Source organism: Schistocerca americana, chromosome 2 (assembly GCF_021461395.2).
Source record: "Schistocerca americana isolate TAMUIC-IGC-003095 chromosome 2, iqSchAmer2.1, whole genome shotgun sequence".
NCBI lineage: Eukaryota > Metazoa > Arthropoda > Insecta > Orthoptera > Acrididae > Schistocerca > Schistocerca americana.
Genome location: NC_060120.1, coordinates 234,251,475 through 234,272,499, shown reverse-complemented (window position 1 = coordinate 234,272,499; position 21,025 = coordinate 234,251,475). Strand labels below are relative to the sequence as shown.

The 21,025-nt window shown below is 43.7% G+C and overlaps 1 protein-coding gene across 1 annotated transcript in view; it reads right to left on the bottom strand.

Moving 5' to 3' along the window:
- Positions 1-3,839: 3,839 nt before the first annotated feature.
- The window catches only part of LOC124593915 (Nance-Horan syndrome protein-like), a 179,324-nt gene continuing 162,138 nt past the window's right edge, over positions 3,840-21,025 (bottom strand). Inside the window, exons 6-8 of the mRNA XM_047132266.1 lie at positions 19,057-19,239; positions 11,323-11,523; positions 3,840-4,710 (exon numbers count right to left, since the gene is read on the bottom strand). Coding sequence (XP_046988222.1) covers positions 4,483-4,710; positions 11,323-11,523; positions 19,057-19,239 — 612 coding nt within the window. The 3' untranslated portion in view covers positions 3,840-4,482. The remainder of the gene's footprint in view (positions 4,711-11,322; positions 11,524-19,056; positions 19,240-21,025) is intronic.

Sequence of the window (21,025 nt, the reverse complement as noted above, 5' to 3'; positions counted from 1 at the left end):
TTCTGTATGTTTCATGAAAGTAACAACAAACTGAGAGAGAACAAAGTTATCGAAATATCCAGCTAAATTCCCGAATGGCACTAAACTGTGGGAGGCACTAACATTTACGAGGAAGACTGTACGAAGAATGAAGCAACAAGTTACTTATCTGTGCAGCGTGCGTATTCAGAGTTAAAGAATCAAAAATTACAGTTTACAGTAAATCAAATCAGCAACACAAGAATAGCGAAGTATGCTGACAACACCTCAAAATTACTTCTCCAGGTGATAGTCAGCTGCCATTTTTTTCTCTTCCCTGCTCGTTGCCAACTCCCCATTTCCAGAACCATTACCTGGAGGGGACGACTCTCTGCCGTTCCAACGTGTCGGCTGAGAACAGTTGATAATTCATGAAAAAGCTGGGGAAAGCGCATGTAACTTCCCTTCTTTTGTATACGAGACCCACATTTTTAAAGACGAAGTTGGTACTAGGCCAATGCAGTCTCTCCTTGGTTGGTCAGCCTTACGTTCCAAGAACAAAGTCTAGAGCGAAACAGTCCTACTGGCTGAATCAGAGTTTTAGAGCGGACGCAATTGACTCTCCAACGCCGGTCAGATGTTGCCCTGGAGTCTTGCTCTTTGGGTGTTCACGCAGAAAGCCTAAAATGTCGTCCTCATTTATTCTTTGGGGACTGTAGGGTGTCCGCTGCTGTAACTGACCATAGGATTGTGCAAGCGTCAGGCCGGCTTTCAAAAGTCGCAGAGCGGGTTGCTATCCATCTTCCGCAAAAACTGCCCTTATGCCATGAAGAGGCGTTCTTCCCCTAATAAGACCCACAGACTGCCTTCTGCCAAGAACAGAGGCCATAGATATGTTTCCAGAGACACATGACCCCAACATGGAGGGCGCAAAGCTGTCAAAGCGGACAGTTTCAGCATTCACAGTTTCAGCATTCACAACAAAATAACCACGAAACAGCGCCAAAAATGAGTTAACATACCGTAGCGATATGTAACACTAATGTCACAATACTGTCATCAAAGAGCTGCCGAGCCAGCAGACAGCTTTGAGTTCTGGGGAATGCTATACATGGATGATGTGAAAGTGATAAAGGCGGATAATAATCACTTAAAGAGCCGGCATCACACACTGCCATTGCAGCAAAGAAAGAAGATGTCATTTGGATTTTGTTTTCGTTAGACTTAGATTTGTATCTATTTTGGTTTGACGCGTATACTGGTGCGCCACTCTAGGATTACTGCAACTAATATTGATTAATTTCTGTTTAATGACAGCAACCAATATTACGATATGAAGTGCTTGTAGTAATATATCTTTTTATTTGCTCTTAATATTTTTTTACGAAGTGAAACAAAATGAAAGTGAGATTACTTTACTCTCTATTGAGTGCAGTGTGGAGTTTCTAATCAGTAATTAAGTTGTGGAGTTATGATATTGTCAATTCTATTTTTTTAAGAGGTCATATTAGTTGTGGTTTAGCGTTTCCACTACTAGCGGAGCATTATTAGTCAGACGCATATTTTAGAGCTCCAGTTATGATCTTTATGCTGGTTAATTACTATTTCCAGGACATTTTACTGTTTTTCAGGCCTCTGATAGCTACAGCTTATCAGAATGAAAGTTTAATTATAAAAACTGCAATCTTAAAATTTCAGCTCGGGATCTAAACTTTATTTCAGACTTATTGGAAAAGAGAGCCGCTACATCTGCACCCAGTTAACACAAGTCACCTACTATTTTAAGTGTCCCGTTTCCTAATGCAATAGTCTCAGCATTGCCTGATTTGTTTCGCATACACCCAATAACCATTGTTTTTTTCTTTCGTTGATGTTTATCCTTTGACTTGTTTCAAGTTCTTAGCCATCTTCGACGGGTTTACAATGATACTGGCAAACTTCAAACATTAATTTCTTTTCAAAATTTTTCCCATAGTTGCCTTCACAGCTAGCTCAATGTACATATTGAATAAAATTGGAGATAGCCCAAAGAAAAAATGTTGCAACAAAAAATCCGAGATAATAATTTGTGTGACTGGGAAGCTATAGTGTTCCCACTTGTGAGGTAACGGGCGAGTTGTGGCGTCCTGGAAATATTCTATGTTCGGCGTTGGGCCAGCCGCACCGGATGCGTGTCAAAGCCGCGGCCCGGCAGCAACCATGCGGCGCCGAACGTTAGCTGAGCATGAGGAGAGCCCCAGCGCGTGGTCCGCTGAGCACGTGGTTGGGAATTCCTTGGTGACACTGTGTCGATGAAAGAGACTTGTGCGCCGGGAGGGCCAAAGATGGAGGACTTTGTGAAACCTTAGTGGCAGACATTTCACAGTTCATACAGAAATTAACAGTAGCCAGATGAATCACGATACCTCAAAAAGAAACATGTACATTACTATTATTTGGACCACGATTCTGATAGTGTAATCAGATTTTCAATATCTTTATTAGTTTAAGGTTTAATATCTGACAGTAAATTGTACAAGTAACACCCAGCAACGAATTTCCAAAATATAAACGCTTCATCCGATTTTGTCGATCGCCGTGTCTTTAGAAAGCTATTAGTGTAAACCTATATTGGTATGAATTACAGGCATGTAACTTGAATGGTACATGAGTTATTGGATGTCAAAGTGGCCAATTACTATGATTGCGTCAGGCCATAAGTACTCCACAGTTACACGAAAAAACAGTAGCAGCATGCTTATAAATATATTTATTCATATACGTCGTTGTTTATATCCCATGTATACTATTCTTGAGGAATTGGTTAAATATTTACTGTGTGTTAGAAAGCACAGAGGCATTAGGCTCCTGGCCTATCTTTTGCTTCTTTTCTTTTGATATATGTTTATTTAATTGTTTATGTATTTAGTAATGTGTGTTAGAGCGTGTTTATGGTCCAGCCGTAGGAATTTATTTAATTTCAAGTATTTAAATGTAAATCCAGTATTTCGTATGTGCTTAAATATGTGTGTGGGTGCGTTGGTTTGAAGACATGGCGCGAGCGCGCTAGCCAATCACAGCGCTCGTGAATGGGGAGACTGGATGGCATCATCGTTTCCAGACTGGAAATGGGTAGTTGTGAGCAGGGCGGCAGTTCTGAGGGTCGACACAGCACACGTGAAGGACTCGGACAGTAGAGGAGTTTGCGGGTGGTCGCGGAGGATAGAAATATTTCGGAGTGCCGACCTGTGCTCTTGTGTGATTTCCGTGGCTTCTGCAGTGAAGTCGTAGTCTGCGTTCAGAAGTGAATATCTCGTGATGTATGTTGTTGTTCATAACCAATTACGTGAAGTACGAATCTATTGTTTCCCTGTTATTCAACTTATATTTTATTTAATTGCTGGACCATCGACACCAATAAGTGTTTTGCAGAAATATACGGCAGTCTCAAAAGTACTTCTGCTATCGTAATCATCATTTAAAGTCGTTAAAATAGTACCTACAGAATTTATTTAATTGCAATCTTTCGTTTATAAATGTGTATGTCATGTTCAAAATTCGCAGTTGCCGAGTGATAGGAACTTTCGACCATTCGATTCATGTGCATATTCATATTGTATACTGTAGACTCAGTAGTATTTGCCTTGTAATGCGGCAACTACGTATCCCAGCCCCTAGACAATGAAACCAGCCAAAACTTCCAATATTACAACTCTGAGTCGGAGGTTACATAGTTGAGGGCCACCAACAACACATCATCTCATTCTTTTATGAAAGCCCGCGCAGTAAGCGTAGCTACATCAGCTTCTGTCGTATAACAGTGTTCATTTAGAAGGTACTTTGTTATTATAATGAAGGTGGTATGATCTAGGTGATACAGGAATAAAAAAACAATGGACACGTAATTTAAAAATGAGATGCTTTATTGTAAATTCAGAAACTTCCTCGACAACCGACGAATTCCCAGAAGTATTTATGGAAAAACTTAAATATCGGATGCAACAAACGAAATAGCAATTTGTTTTCCATGGTTAGTAAACAGTCTTGTCAAAGTAATGCAGTAGTGATATTTAGTTTTCCCAAGTCAGATGCCAATTTATAACACATACACCACTGAGAACTTTCATTCGACGTGTGTCGTGTTCTGGAACGTTTTCCGGTTGTATCTTCTGACGAGTTCAGCATAAGGTGTGTTACAGCTCGGGGCTAATTGTTCGTCTGTGTGCGCCGCAACCAATAGCCCAGATCTGGTCCACTAGTACGCAGAGTTGGGTCACTCGGGTTTCGAGCGCCACCAGTCGCGTTGTGAATGGAGCGATGGCCGCAGAAGCTTCTGAACAAGCCAGAAGGTGTACTGGAGCACATCCACGAACAGTGCAACCGGCCGTCCAGATCTGGTCCACTGAGATGCAGAGTCGGGTCAGTCGGGTTCCGAGCTGTCGCCGATGACGTCGTGGCTGGGTCGGTGGTCGCGGAGGCCTCTGAGGGAGGGAGTGGCGGGTGGCTGTGATGTGGTTAGCAGGTGGGGCTGAGTGCGAGGCGCGCTCAGAGCACGACGAAGCGCGCGGCGGGCAGCGGCAGCAGGGGCACCAGCTCCGCCTCCTTCTCCTTGACCTCCAGCTTGCGGGTGGCGGCGGGCACGGCGGCGTCCACCGCCTCCAGCTGGTGCACCTTGGCCTTGGGGGCGGCGGGCACCGCCGGCACGGCGTAGGCCAGCGGCAGCGGCACGGGGGCGGCCGCCAGCACCTCCTCCTCCTTCTCCTTCAGCTCGACCTGGAAAGGGGTGCCACTAGCTGCAGAGCACAGTGACTCGCGTTGGAGCGAGGATTGCGGAAATGTAGATTCTAAGACGTTGCAGTGAATCGCGTTACCGATTGTTGCAGCGGAGAGGCTGGTTTGTGGGTGGACCCAGTAGCGGAAACACCCATGTAGAGCTTGGATCCTCCCTAATAAATGAATATAAACAGAAGTGTACCGATTTTACTCATTAATACGAACACTAGAACTAGCAGTTGGGTAGTTGGTTAAGGAGTCTACAGTAGTTTCGTCCTGGTAGACACTAGTTTTCCCCTTCTTGTTCCTTTCTTGCGATATTAGCTTTTTTGTAGTGCTACCGTTCTATTAGCGCCCATGTTTGGAAGTACAAGGTATATATATACAGGGTGGTCCATTAATAGTGACCGGGCCAAATATCTCACGAAATAAGCGTCAAACGAAAAAATTACAAAGAACGAAAATCGCCTAGCTTGAAGGGGGAAACCAGATGGCGCTATGGTTGGCCCGCTAGCTGGCGCTGCCATAGGTTAAACTGATATCAACTGCGTTTTTAGAATAGGAACCCCCATTTTTTATTACATATTCGTGTAGTACGTAAAGAAATATGAATGTTTTAGTTGGACCACTTTTTTCGCTTTGTGATAGATGGCGCTGTAATAGTCACAAACATATGGCTCACGATTTTAGACGAACAGTTGGTAACAGGTAGGTTTTTTAAATTAAAATACAGAACGTATGTACATTTGAACATTTTATTTCGGTTGTTGCGATGTAATACATGTACCTTTGTGAACTTATCATTTCTGAGAACACGTGCTGTTACAGCGTGATTACCTGTAAATACCACATTAATGCAATAAAGACTCAAAATGATGTCCGTCAACCCCAATGCATTTGGCAATACGTGTAACGACATTCCTCTCAACAGCGGGTAGTTCGCCTTCCGTAATGTTCGCACATGCATTGACAATGCGCTGACGCGTGTTGTCAGGCGTTGTCGGTGGATCACGACAGCAAATATCCTTCAACTTTCCCCACAGAAAGAAATCCGGGGACGTCAGACCCGGTGAGCGTGCGGGCCATGGTGTATGGTGCTTCGACGACCAATCCACCTGTCATGAAATATGCTATTCAGTACCGATTCTACCGCACGCCACCTATGTGCCGGACATCCATCATGTAGGAAGTACGAGTACATCGCCATTCTGTCATGCAGTGAAACATCTCGTAGTAACGTCGGTAGAACATTACGTAGGAAATCAGCATACATTGCATCATTTAGATTGCCATCGATAAAATGGGGGCCAATTATCTTCCCTCCCATAATGCAGCACCATACATTAACCCGCCAACGTCGCTGATGTTCCACTTGTCGCAACCAACGTGGATTTTCCGTTGCCCAATAGTGCATATTATGCCGTTTTACGTTGGTGAATGACGCTTCGTCGTTCAATAGAACGCGCAAAAAATCTGTCATCGTCCCGTAATTTCTCTTGTGCCCAGTGGCAGAACTGTACACGACGTTCAAAGTCGCCGCCATGCAATTCCTGGTGCACAGACATATGGTACGGGTGCAATCGATGTTGATGTAGCATTCTCAACACCGACGAATATGAAATTCCCGATTCTCGCGCTATTTGTCTGCTACTGATGTGCGGATTAGCCGCGACAGCACCTAAAACACCTGCTTGGGCATCATCATTTGTTACAGGTCGTGGCTGACGTTTCACACGTGGCTGAACACTTCCTGTTTCCTTAAATAACGTACTGTAACTATCCGGCGAACGGTCCGGACACTTGGATGATGTCGTCCAGGATACCGAGCAGCATACATAGCACACGCCCGTTGGGCATTTTGATCACAATAACCATACATCAACACGATATCGACATTTTCCGCAATTGGAAAACGGTCCATTTTAACACGGGTAATGTATCGCGAAGCAAATACCGCCCGCACTGGCGGAATGTTACGTGATACCACGTACTTATACGTTTGTGACTATTACAGCGCCATCCATCACAAAGCGAAAAAATGTGGTCCAACTAAAACATTCATAGTTCTTTATGTACTACACGAATATGTAATAAAAATGGGGGTTCCTATTTAAAAAAAAAAAAAAACGAAGTTGATATCTGTTTGACCTATGGCAGCGCCATCTAGCGGGCCAACCATAGCGCCATCTGGTTTCCCCCTTCAAGCTAGACGAGTTTCGTTCTTTGTAGTTTTTTCGTTTGATGCTTATTTCGTGAGATATTGGGTCACAAAAACGTGAGTTGTCTGGCCTACGTCAGCGTTCTGGATAATGGGCTATAATTGTGAAGAATGAATAAATAAATAAACAGTGAGTGAATTGTTTCTTATAGGAATAAGTTGAAAGGCGGACTGGACAGTTATTTGCGGATTGTTTCAGAATAAATGGAAATTTTATGTTACGAGAGCGAAGCAGTTGGGCGTAACATCTGGACTAGTCGACTTACGGCAGTGAAAATAGTGTCTCTGAAATCGTGTGTCCTTAGTTCAGTTGTAGAGCGGAGAGTAGTCGAGTATCGGACATGGGGTAAGCTGGCAGAGCTTTTAGCGTAGTCCATCTTGGAGGAGGATTTTGATGAAGAAAGTTGATAGGAATTATTAACCCGATGGAAGGACTTACATTTATGGGAATGGATTTGCATTTCGGATATGTTTTCACGGTAATGTTCAAATGTTCAAATGTGTGTGAAATCTTATGGGACTTAACTGCTAAGGTCATCAGTCCCTAAGCTTACACACTACTTAACCTAAATTATCCTAAGGACAAACACACACACCCATGCCCGAGAGAAGATTGGAATCTCCGCCGGGATCAGCCGTACAGTCTATGACTGCAGCGCCCTAGACCGCCCGGCTAATCCCGCGCGGCTTTCAAGGTAATATTTTTACTGGCGTGTACTGGTAATGTTAGCGATTGTTGCAACAGAACAGTCCACACCCCCAACTCAGTTTAGGTCGTTTCAGTTTAATTAATTTCAGTTTGCAAAATTGAAAAAGTATTGCCTTGTAGGACTTTTGTAAAGATAGTAAAGTTTTTGGTTTTCTGTGAGTTTTATGTTTTTTCGAAATAAGAGGTTATTTTTAGCGTGAGAAAATCGTCTCACTATTTCTCCCAGTTGTTTAATGGATAATTAATAAAGAACTAACTGATATTTGTTTTGGGTTCGCAGTCTCTTTCAATTTTTTGATCCACAACGTTTTCGTCATGAAATGCACTATTTACTATGATTTCCACAATAAAAATTTTGACATTTAGGTCATTTTCAACTAATTTCAACATCTTTAATCACTTAAAAGTGACTTAAAAGACGATAATTCAATACGTAAGTTGTAATAAATAGTGTAGTCCCTGGCAAAAATGGTGTTATTCAGATATCAGTAAAGTAGCGCCACACACGCACGGACCACAAATTCAGAACTTCATCTTTAAAATAAACTGTCATGAATATCGTCTTTTCCCGCGTCTGGCTTGTCTGCTCATCCACACTTTACCGATGTGACAGATGTACTATGTAGAAAGTACTGACTTGGAATCCCTCCCTTTTCGAGCAATGATCGTCCATTAAACACTAAATTCTTCGGCCTCTAATCAGTGGAGCACTACCAATCAATTTTAGAAGAAACTGAGAATTTACGGTGGGTATAATGCTAACGAAGTGCCTTAGCTGTAAGAGTGTGTAGCTGTTTCTCAGCACCCTAATCATTCGCCAGACCGGCATTGACTCCTTTGCTCCAAGTGGACCGTCCTCTGCCAGTTTGGATGCTGGACCACTGTATTGCGGTAGTTTTATAACCAGCCATGATGGAATTTCGGCATAAGACAAATATCATTTAGTTCTTTATTAATTATCCATTAGTCGCAAGTGTGTGGTGGGCTATCCAAGTTTTATAACGAGCCATGTTGGAATTTCGGCATGTCCATCCTTGTTACTTGGGAGTAGAGGACCACAACCTATAGGAATATTACAATTTTCAACATAACCGTCTGCTGTAATTTCTCAATCAATTTATTGTCAACCGGTTTCGACGATACACTTCATCATCGGGCCTTCTAAATACATAATGGCTTGAATTTTCCCCAAAGATATCATTCAGAAAGTCCCGCGCGATAATAACCAGTATGCGCTGTCTGTGGTCTCACTGTGTGGTAGCTTACTACCACAGCTGACGTAAATATCGGTTGTTTTGATGTGGGACTTTCTGACGTTTTTCTGGAAAATTCTTCCGCTGTGTGTTCGGTAGTGCTGAAAATTGTAATAGCGATGACTGGGTATAAGAAAACATCTTTCTTCAAGGCATAATTGAATATTCGCAGTAATTGAATCGTTGCAACAGTGTGGATCTCACGTCACTGATTTGTCAAAGTAGCATCTGATATGCAGTTAATTGTGCCTTGTTAAGCAGGCAGAAGGCTAAACAACACGATCATTAATTTAGCGCCGGCCGTGTTGGCCGAGCGGTTCTAGGCGCTTCAGTCTGGCTCCGCGCAGGTTAGAATCAAATGGTTCAAATGGCTCGGAGCACTATGCGACTCAACTTCTGAGGTCATCAGTCGCCTAGGACTTAGAACTAATTAAACCTAACTAACCTAAGGACATCACACACATCCATGCCCGAGGCAGGATTCGAACCTGCGACCGTAGCGGTCACGCGGTTCCAGACTGAAGCGCCTTTAACCGCACGGCCACACCGGCCGGCAGGTTAGAATCCTGCCTCGGGCACGGATGTGTGTGATGTCCATAGGTTAGTTAGGTTTAAGTAGTTCTAAGTTCTAGGGGACTACTGACCTAAGATGTTAAGTCCCATAGTGCTCAGAGCCATTTGAGCCATTAATTTAGCAGAAATAGCGAGATTTTCTCAGTTTCAGAAAATTCTGAGGAGGTAACGACAATTGGGACTGATTGTAATACTTGTACGATCTGCATGGACGTAAGAAAAATGAAGAACTCTTTAAAGGCCTAATCGACCTAGAAAAGATGTTCATCAAAGTAAAACTGTGCTACCATGGAGCCATGTCGAACGAAGTAAGGGTATAAGAAACAGACCAGCACAGGAAAAAAGGATATTCCTGACCAAAAGAAGTCTAGTAGTATCAAACTTGGGTTTTAATTCGAAGAAATTGCTGAAAATGTTTCTGTGTATCACAGCATGGGAAGCAAGTAAGTGAGAGACTGTTGGAAGGCAGGAAAATGGGACATTTCAAGCGTTACAGATACATGTTACGGAAGAAGGCCGAAAATTTTGAGGAGTGATAAGAAATGAGGAGGTTCGCAGAAATGAGGAGGTTGGCGATGGACAAAAATATGTGGAATACTTTAGAAGAAGTGACAGGACAAGAAGACATACAGAATGTAATGGGTGTAATTACAGATATTTTTATATGTACTCTTTAATACATACACAGATCAGTGTGTTGTTTTTTCTCTGCGTCTAACAGTCTTTCCAAAAAATGTTCAAATGTTTGTGAAATCTTATGGGACTTAACTGCTAAGGTCATCAGTCCCTAAGCTTACACACTACTTAACCTAAATTATCCTAAGGACAAACACACATACCCATGCCCGAGGGAGGACTCGAACCTCCCCCGGGACCAGCTGCACAGTCCATGACTGCAGTGCCTTAAACCCCTCTGCCAGTCCCACACGGCTAACAGTCTTTCTGCAAACATAATTTACGACCTGAAGTTTTCTGCATGTTCATAATTGCACCACGCCTGTCAGTATAGGCCAACTGTTTTGCATCCATTTCTTCACACTTCGACAGTTCACCAGCTGCCCAAGGTAACATATGCATCAATGGCTTGCTCCTGCCCCACGTACTTGGAGGTACTAACCAACCCAAAAACATAATACTCGTAACAACTATAATTATTAGTCTGCAAGTGACTGATGTAATGCTGTTCAGTACACTGTTTGCAGTCACCAACAGAAATATCTGCAGTTATTCTCATTACACCCTATATATTAAGACATCAGGAAACGCTTGTCGTATTAGAGGGAGCTGTGGAGGCCAAAAACTGTAGGGGAAGACAGAGACCGGAATATATCCGACAAATAATCGTAGGCGTAAGGTTCGAGATGGATTGGGTGACACAGGAGAGGAAGTCGTGGTGGACCACACCAAACCAGCCTGCAGGCTAACGAAAAAAAAAAAAAAAAAAAAAAAGATGTGTGACTAGGGCCTCCCGTCGGGTAGTTCGTTCGCTGGGTGCAAGTCTTTCGATTTGACGCCACTTCGGCGACTTGCGCGTCGATGGGGATGAAATGATGATGGTTAGGACAACACAACACCTAGTCCCTGAGCGAAGAAAATGTCCGACCCAGCCGGCAATCGAACCTGGGTCCTTAGGATTGACGTTCTGTTGCGCTGACCACTCAGCGACCGGGGGCGGACTGAAGAGTAATGGCAAAAATATTTGCGAAGTGGGCTATAGCTGATGGTTTGTCATAATATAGAGATTCAAAGGACCCAAAACCAAGCCTTGAGGGACACCACTAGAAATTTGCAGCAGTTGTGGAATATTGGAAAGCTTCATTCGAGACAGTGCTAACTGATGTGTAGGTGATGTGCGGTACCTTGCGGGTGGAGGCGGGCACGGCGGCGTCGACGGGCTCGTATCTGGCGACCTTGACGGTGGTCCTGGCCGCGGGCAGCAGCACGGGCACGGGCAGCACCGCCTGGCGCCGGCGCCGGCTCAGCGTCTGCTCGGCCGACGCCTCCGCGGCGCGCGCCGCCTCCTCGTACTGCTTCTGGAAGAGCGCGCGCGCCGCCACCACCTGCAGACACACACGAAGGCCAGGCCGTCAGTCGCGCTGAATATGACTAGCTGAAATGGATGTCTGAGGCGAGGAAACAGGTCTGCGCCAGAAGAGTTTGGAACAAGCAATTTTGTATTGTATTCTATGTTAACCGGGGACCTAGAAACGACGGAGAGGCTCCGTCCCCGCCGCAGCTGCAGTAGTCCACAACCCAACGACGACTACCGCAGTCCACTTCACCCCTCCGCCGCCCCACACCGAACCCAGGGTATTGTGCGGTTCGGCCCCTGGTAGACCCCCCCCCCTTCCCCACCCCCAGAGAACGTCTCACACCAGACGAGTGTAACCCCTACGTTTGCATGGCGGAGTAATGGTGGTGTACGACTACGTGGAGAACTTGTTTGCGCAGCAATCGCCGACATAGTGTAGCTGAGGCGACATAATGGGAACCAGCGCGCATTCGCCGACGCAGATGGAAAACCACCTAAAAACCATCCACAGACTGGCCGGCTCACAGGACCTCGACACAAGTCCGCCAGGCGGATTCGTGCCGGGGACCAGGCGCTCCTTCCCGCTCCGGAAAGTCTTGCGTTACACCGCTCGGCTAACCGGGCGGACTTGGAAACAAGTAAGTCGCCAGGTCCGGATGGAATCCCAGTGCGGTTTTACAAACAGTGCTCTACGGCATTGGCTCCTTTCTTAGATTGCATTTATTGCGAATCTCCCGCCGATTTAAAGTTCCAAGCGACTGGAAAAAAAGCGCAGTTGACACTTGCGTATAAGATGCTTAAAAGAATGTACTCGCAAAATTGCAGACCAATATCCTTAACATCGGTTTTCTGCGGAATTCTTGAACATATTCTGAGTTCGAATATCATAAATTTCCTTGATCCCAAAAAGCTTACGTCCAGGAATCAGTACGGTTTTAGAAAGAATGGCTCGTGCGGAACTCAGCTTGCCCCGTTCTCACATGGTACGCTGCGAACTATGGACGAAGGGCAACAGGCAGATTCCATATCCCTAGATTTCCGAAAAGCATTTGATACAGTGTTGCCATGTGGAATAAGTGCACAGGTATGTGTGTAGCTCGACGAGCCAGTACACTGGCTCGACGGTAAGTGTTCATCAGAGACAAGGGTATCCTCAGGAGTGCCCCAGGGAAGAGTGATAGGACCGCTATTATTATCTATACATATAAATGAGTTGGCAGACAGGGTGGGCAGCAATCAGCGGTTGTTTACTGATGGTGCTGTGGTGTACGGTAAGATGTCGAAGTTGGGTGACTGTAGGATGATGCAAGATGACTAAGACAAAATTTCTGCTTGCTGTGAAGAATGGCACTAGCTCTAAATGTAAAAAAAAAAAAAAAAAAAAAAAAAAAAAAAAAGGAAAAAGTAAGTTGATGCAGATGGGTAGGAAAAACAAACCAGTAACGTTGGAATACAGCATCAGTAGTGCCCTGCTTGATACAGCCACTTTTCTTATAAATATCTGAGCGATATGAAATGGAATGAGCATGTGACGATTGTGGTAGGGAGGGAGCCGTCGACTTCCTTTATTGGGAGAATTTTAGGAAAGTGCGTTTCATCTGCAAAGGAGACCGCGTATGGGATGCTAGTGCCACCTATTCTTAAGTATTGATCGGATGTTTGGGATCAGCACCAGGTCGGATTAAAGGAAGATATTGGAGCAGTTCAGAGGCGGGCTGCTAGGTTTTGTTACCGTTAGGTCTGAACAAAACGCAAGTATTAAGAGATGCTTCGGGAACACAAATGGGAATTCCTGGAGAGATTTTCTTTTCGAGGAACACTATTGAGAATTTAGGGAACAGGTATTTGAAGCCGATTGCTGAACATCCTACTACCGCCAGCATAAATTTGGCTTGAGGACCACGAAAATGAGATACGAGAAATTAGGGCTCATAAGGAGGTATGTGTGCTATTGTTTTTCCCTCGCTCTATCTGCGAGGGGAACATGAAAGGAAATGTCTACATCAACATCTACATGGATACTCTGCAAATCACATTTAAGTGCCTGGCAGAGGGTTCATCGAACCACCTTCACAGTTTGTGTTGCAGTACAGGGTACCCTCCGCCACGCACGTCATAGTTCATCTGCAAAAGCTGATCTACATCTACATCTAGATCCACATGGATACTCTGCAAATCACACTTCAGTGCATGGAGGAGGGTTCATCGAACCACCTTCGCAATAATTCTCTATTATTCCATCCTCCACATGGAATCAAATGCATAAAATCCTTACTAAGTCACTATCACCAAGTAGGGATAATGTAATTTCTGTAAAGAAAAAATGGAGATACTTTGGGTGTTTGTGTGTTTTTAGGGATGACAAATTTTCTCTCTGGTCCGTTATGAAATGGATTTCTTTACGAATGTGTTTTCGGTTATTGTTCAGTCTGAGTACAGAACAGTACATTATGCTAAAGTATTTCAATGCGTCGTGCCTTTTAAGAGAACACCGTCGTTCTGTCATCCATGTTTATATATCCCTTGCAAACAGTAAGTCATTTATAGAAAAGGACGTAGAACACACTAAAATGTCCCTCCTGGAGAACGCACTGTGTAAATTATGTGCGAAGATGACACGAATTCGGCAGCAATTGTTATGTGAAGCGCTACTTTCTTCTGTACAAGTGACGAAAACTGCTGTCTTATTATACGCGTGGAATATTTAAACATGGATGATACGAGAACAATGTCCTCTTGAAAGGGACAATGCATTGGCGCAGTTCATAATGAGCAATCACCTGAAAACGGTCAAAATCTCGGTAGTGGTGAATAAATAAATGTAATAACTATCCAGGCGGAAAATGTACTGTCCTGATGTTCACAAATTTTAATGCTATACACAATACATGATAAAAATGGGAAACATGAAGAACAGCAGGAGGAAACGAAATGATTCTCCACGGGTTGAGAGGGTATTCTGAAGTTCAAAAATGGTTCAAATGGCTCTGAGCACTATGGGACTTAACATCTTAGGTCATCAGTCCCCTAGAACTTAGAACTACTTAAACCTAACTAATCTAAGGACATCACAAAACACCCAGCCATCACGAGGCAGAGAAAATCCCTGACCCCGCCGGGAATCGAACCCGGGAACCCGGGCGCGGGAAGCGAGAACGCTACCGCACGACCACGAGATGCGGGCATTCTGAAGTTATTTCAGTGTTTACAAAACACAGTAAAATGTTCAAAGAACTTGGCATTATCAGCTCATTTATCAGTATGACAGGGCACCCTCTCTAACCTGGGTGCATGCAATGATTCGGTTGGGAAGGGTGTCATAAAACCACTGTATCTTTTCCTGAGGTAAGCTGGCCCACAGCTGTTGTAATTCCTACTTGACATCTTTGATATGGTCACTGGGTCAGAGTTGATGTCCGAACTGGTATCTCGCACACATTCTGTGGGTTACATAAGACTTAAAAAATAGCTGAATACCTGCATTTTAAATAAAAACCACTCAGTAACAGTCCAGGCAAAAAATAATGTCTTTTCTAAAATACTGAAAGACGTGGACGCAAGTAAACGGAAAATCATTGTTTATGTAATGATAATACAAAAATGTTTTTCTTTACTGTTGTTTCACTCCGCGCCCCTTGTGGGATAGTGCGGACTGTCAGTGGTACAAACATGCCACTCTGCGGACTGTTTTAAAATATACAAAGCCAATACAATATAACTGAAATCTGAAACATTTAACAGCTTTCTTCTTTTATAATTATTAAAAAATAATTTTCTTTACAGCATACAAAAGTATCTGTTATTTATTTAGTTTAAATGTACAGTTCTTATTTTCCCTTTCTGTGCTGCCTTTTTAAAAAATATATTAATTTGTTTAGTGTAAATAAATAATATAAATAAAATTATAATAAAATATTCATTTATTTCGTTTAAATAAATAAATGAATACTTTTTTTTAAAAAAGGTAGCACAGAAAGGGAAAATCGCAACTGTACATTGGTTGAAACTGGAAGGACCTGCACTGCGCCTTCACGTTACACCTCTTATCGTTGGGAAGAGATACAGTTGACGGAACGTTAGATGTTAGTGACATGGTAGAATGCGACGTAAACAAAGGGGTTGTAATATGGGCTGAAGGCTGATAGGTGTGTGTGTGGCGGGGGGGGGGGGGGGGGGGGGGAGGGAGGGAGGGGGCGAGGGGACTGATGGTCTTAGGAACGAGAAATAGAGTAAGGGTCTGGGAGACTGGAGTCAGCTTGGCCGTGGCATGGAGAGGAGTGTCGAAAAGAGGGAGGTTGGGAGTCATGTGATGGTGCTGGGAAGACTTACAACTCTACAGACGGAAATATATCTGGCCGAATTTCATTGTCACAGAGAGAGTGTGCGAATAACAGCGTTAAGTCATGTTGAAAGAACACCAGACTGTAGGTATCCGCGAATAAAGCGTAATTACAGTGCCACAAGCCAGTGTAGAACTCGCGTCCAGAAGAAAACGAGTTCAAACCCCGGCCCAGCCAGTCCGATTTTGTTTCTACGTGGTTCTCCTAAGGCGCTCAAAGAAAATACCGGAATGTGTCTTTTGAAGAGGACATGATAGGGTTTCTTTCCCATACCCTCGCAATCCTAGCTCGTTCTCAGTCCTCGATGGAGACTTTAAACTAAAATCTCCCTTCCTTTTTCTGAATACCTTAACACATACGCCATTCTCCAGCTCCACGCTGTAGTGACATCACTCAATGACCATGTCACAGAACTGGCCTACTGCCAAACAGGAACAACAGCCCGAGGGACGATAATTGTGTGCAAATGCGCCTCAGCTATTGTCTGGTAACCTTGGAGACCATGGACGCGCCATTTGTGGTACTGCCAAATGGAACTGTAATGACCGGTGATACAATGCAGTAGGCCAGAACAAATAGCGCCGCTCTACTTTCAGTAAGACTACCAATAACGGTTTTAAAACGACTATCACTACTAAGTTACACGCCTCCCTTCGTGGAGGTAGCAGAACACATGGTGGCGGTGTGTCTCCTGGTTCAGAAGGGCACTTTTCGATCACCAGTGCGAAACATGTATTGCAGGAATTCGTTCTGTGGACGGATGAATGACTGCTCCGCACAGTTCTTGTTTATTATTTTGGACTCTTTAAGCCCTGGATTTAACTTCAAACTCAAATGTTGCTTACATCCGTCTTTGGAGTTCCCGTTGCGTCACGCGAAGTCCCAGTAGACAGACGGAGCCAAAATCGTCGCAACCTTTGCGAAGCTCGAGACAGGTCACGTGACGTATTGCTCCACCGATTTACGCAGAAACTTTCGTTGGGAGGACGCGGAACAATTATCTGGACTTCTACACTGTTAAATAAGTCTAAATAAGGGTCGTCAGCCTCTCCTGGAATGACGAGGTAGGCTTGGGATCAAACTCCTAGGTATAAAACAGCTGAAAATGTGTTATTAGTTATAAGTGAGTTCTTGTGTTAGATGTCTGATGTTAAGAATGCAAAATTTTTGTGATTGTAGCTGAATAACTTCAGTTTTCGTGGTTGTATGAAGATGGTACTACTGCGCATACAGCTAACATTGCTATGCGTTTTATGGTGAGGTTTTTTTGGGGAACGTGTTATCTTAAAAAAACCTATGGCGCTCTATCTTGCCAGACTTTAAACCCGCAGATCAAAATCAGCACTCGCCCAAGCACGCCTTCAAAATTGAAGTATTTTTTTGTATGGAACTGGGGACCTAGAAGCCACGGAGAGGCATCGTCCCCGCCGTAGCCCTCAGTGGTTCACAACCCCACAACAGGCTACAGCAGTCCACTCACCCCAACGCCGCCTCACATCGAACCCAGGGCTATTGTGTGGTTCGGCTCCCAGTGGAACCCGCGGCAACGTCACACCAGACGAGTGTAACCCCAATGTTTGCATGGTAGAGTAATTATTATGGTGTACGCGTGCGTGGAGACAGTGCTTGCGCAGCAATCGCTGGCATAGTGAAATTGAGACGGAGTAAGGGGAACCAGCCCGCATTCGCAGAGGCAAATGGAAAACCGCCTTAAAAATCATCCACAGATTGGCCGGCACACCAGACCTAGACACTAATCCGCCGGGCGGATGCGTGCCGGGGACCGGCACGCCTTTCCGTCAGGAAACCAGTGCGTTAGACCGCACGGTTAACCGGGCGGGCAAATTGAAGTATCTGCGATCGTGAGAAGAATATCACAACCAATAAAATTAAACGAGTTCAGACTTGGGTAACCGCCCGTGGACGTCTCTTGTAACACATATTGTAACGGCACAGTAACTTTCTCAACACTCTGTGTCACCCCTGGACGTTTGATGCAAAGACCTTCAAATACCACATGGATATCCCGAAACTAGTTGTGAAACGGGAAGGAAGATGAAATGAATTACAGCCTAAGAGGAAGAGTGGGGCGTTCATTTAATAAGTTAATGGTAAAAAATTTTCTGAAGCAAAGGTCATCCAAATATTTATTTTAGACAACTGATTTGACAGGTTGCCTGTCATCTTCAGGTCTTCAAAAAGTTACTCTTACAAGAATTGTTCATTGTGAGTTGGAACCTCATACTAAGTTGTCATATTAGTGGATAAAACGTAGTACTTCGTGCAAACGCTTTTCAGGAAAACGTTTCCGCATACGTCACAAATTAACAGTGCTTTCCGCACTCACAACAAGTGAAGGAGCTGACATCCCTTGAGATTTAACTTTGTTAATAAACTAAGGTACAAAAGCATCTGAGCTTCTCGTAATACACCACAAACATGAAAGAAAAGATAGCAAACGGCAATGTCACACGGGTTCTACTTCACGTAGTCAACTGTTATAGAGACAGTATAGGTGTAAAATAAGATGCTGATATAGTAAAAAACAGTAATAACTATCCACGACTACTGGTTTTTGTCTAAAGGCGAGCAATGTACAAGCAGAAATCTGCAACAGTTAACATACTATATTGTATTATACATCATTTCTTTCGGATTACCAGTAGAAATAACCTGTAGAAATAATCTTTGCATAATGTGCTACGTTTTATCCACTAATATGACAACTTGGCATGAGGTTCCAACGCACAATGAATACCTCTTGTAACAACTTTTTGAAGTCCAGAAGATGACAGCAAAGCCTGTCGAAACCGGTTGTCGAAAAAAATAACTATTTGGGTCATGTTGGCTATAGTAAGTTTTTTTACGAAGTAAAACAAGTTACTCCTTCTCATTTCTGAACGTGAGGAATTTCAGTTAATAATTTGACGGCTGTGATACAGTGAAGAACCACGCAACGAAAACATCGCAATTTCTGATTAATGCGACGCACAAAATTTCAGAATTCCCGTTGCTTTTTTTTTTTTTTTTTAACGCGCCTCGTATTTTGAAACAAAATACATTGTTTTACTTGGAGTGCGAGTAGAGTTAAGGTATGGAGTCTTTTCATACTGTAAGCTCATAACCAGAAACGTACGATAGCAGGAGTCAGCGGTGTGCAGGTGAGCGCTGTTTGAACTGAGAGGGTAGAGAAGTGGGGAGAGTGGAGGTGAGCTGCCTACCTCCGGGGTGTCGCTGACGGGCGCCGGGGCGCTGGATCGCGCCTCGGGCAGGTTGTTGGCGCCCACCACGCGGAAGCCGTTGTCGTCGGCGACGTACTGCACGTTCACCAGTTTGCCCGTGGGGTCGACGTAGCTGTAGGCACCTCGCACAGCGCCGTCCAGCGACTTGCTCTCCACGCGGCCCTGGAAGCAAACCACGGCGTCCGTCAGTCTCTGGCCGCCTCTGACTGGTCTCACCGAGGCGGCTGGCAGTACCACACGGTCCAAGAACAGCATGTTTACTGACTTACGTCTTCATGAACACATTGAGAATGGGAACACAACTAACAGTCCACTTGCCACATCGCAGTTTTGATGCCAAAAGGACTGCCTGACTGAGAATGCTCTTTATAAATACACTCACAAAATATGACAAGCTTTAAAGGCGTCTGATTGCGTACATCATGTTACTCTCCTAGAAGAAAGTTTATGGGATTGATGGCTTTACAAACAACTAGTTTGTCACATTTCGTAAACAGACTGGAAGAAGACGTGCTGAATAGACTCAAACAATTTTGGTAGGAAAGAAACTTTTCGTGACTGGGCAGAAATCACGAAGGGAGCTCCACTGGGGTCGATTCTGGGCTCACTCCTGCTCCTTACGTACGTGAATGAGCGTCCAGTTAACATTCATAAAGCAGAATTAGTACATTTTGCAGAAGATACTAGTTTTATAATTAATCCCTTTAGAGAGAAAGCAATTGAACAAATTCTTAATAATGTTTTTCAATGTATTATTATTTGGTTCTCTAAAAATGGATTCTCTTTAATTTGGAGAGAATACACTATATTTCGTTCTGTACAACAAATACAGTCGTAGCAAGAAGTGATGTAACATATGAAGATAAGTCAGAGAAGCATCATACTGTGCGACACAGACTGCTAAGTTCAACTACATTTCCTGTTTCTTTAATTGCAAGTGTTCTAAAGAAACAGATCAATCCCCGAACATATTTCGCATATGTCTTACTGAATACTTTTGGGGGACGCAACTCACCATGCAGAACGTACTGATTGAACAAAAGCGTGCACTAACAATAATATCTGCTGTTCACCCGTGGTCGTCATGTAGGTAGGCATTTTAACTGTACCTTTATAACATATGCATTCGTTAGTGAAATCTATTATAAAAAATGCATCACAGTTTGCGATGATTAGCGACATACACACCTGCTACACTAGAAGAAAATGACGTTTATTACTCATTATTAAAGCTGTCAGTGGAACAGGAATTGCTTTAGTGTCCATCAATAAAAATTATCGATAATTTTTCCAATAACATAAAATGTCTGACAGGTAGTGAAGCTAATTTTAGGTCTAATCGAAAATCATTTATTCCGGACAATTCCTTCAATCCCATAGACGAACTGTTGTTTAAAAACCGGTAGCCTGATAAACATAAAGTGTAGTTTCAATTGTAGTTGCATGGGTAGGAGGCAAATTACTGTGCAATACTTCATTAATGTTAAATTTAGGGCAGTGCTCTATTTAGCAAATGATTGGTGGCCAACATGTAACCCTCCTCTAAAACTAATTTGTAGAGGGTAAAAACTGTAGCAGACAGAGACTGGAATTAGGTTAAAAAATGGTTCAAACGGCTCTGCGCACTATGGGACTTAACTTCTGAGGTCATCAGTCCCCTAGAACTTAGAACTACTATAACGTAACTAACCTAAGGATATCAAACACATCCACGCCCGAGGCAGGATTCGAACCTGCGACCGGAGCGGTCGCGCGGTTCCAGACTGAAGCGCCTAGAACCGCTCGGCCACACCGGTCGGCTTGGTAGTAGGGCTTTTGATGTAATATCGATTAGCCTCCAAGGTATCGATATGTATCGGCGATTTATTCTTCATCGATATTTCGATACTGAAATGGCAATATCGGGTGCTGATACTTTTATTTCATATTATATTTTTGTCGACATTTT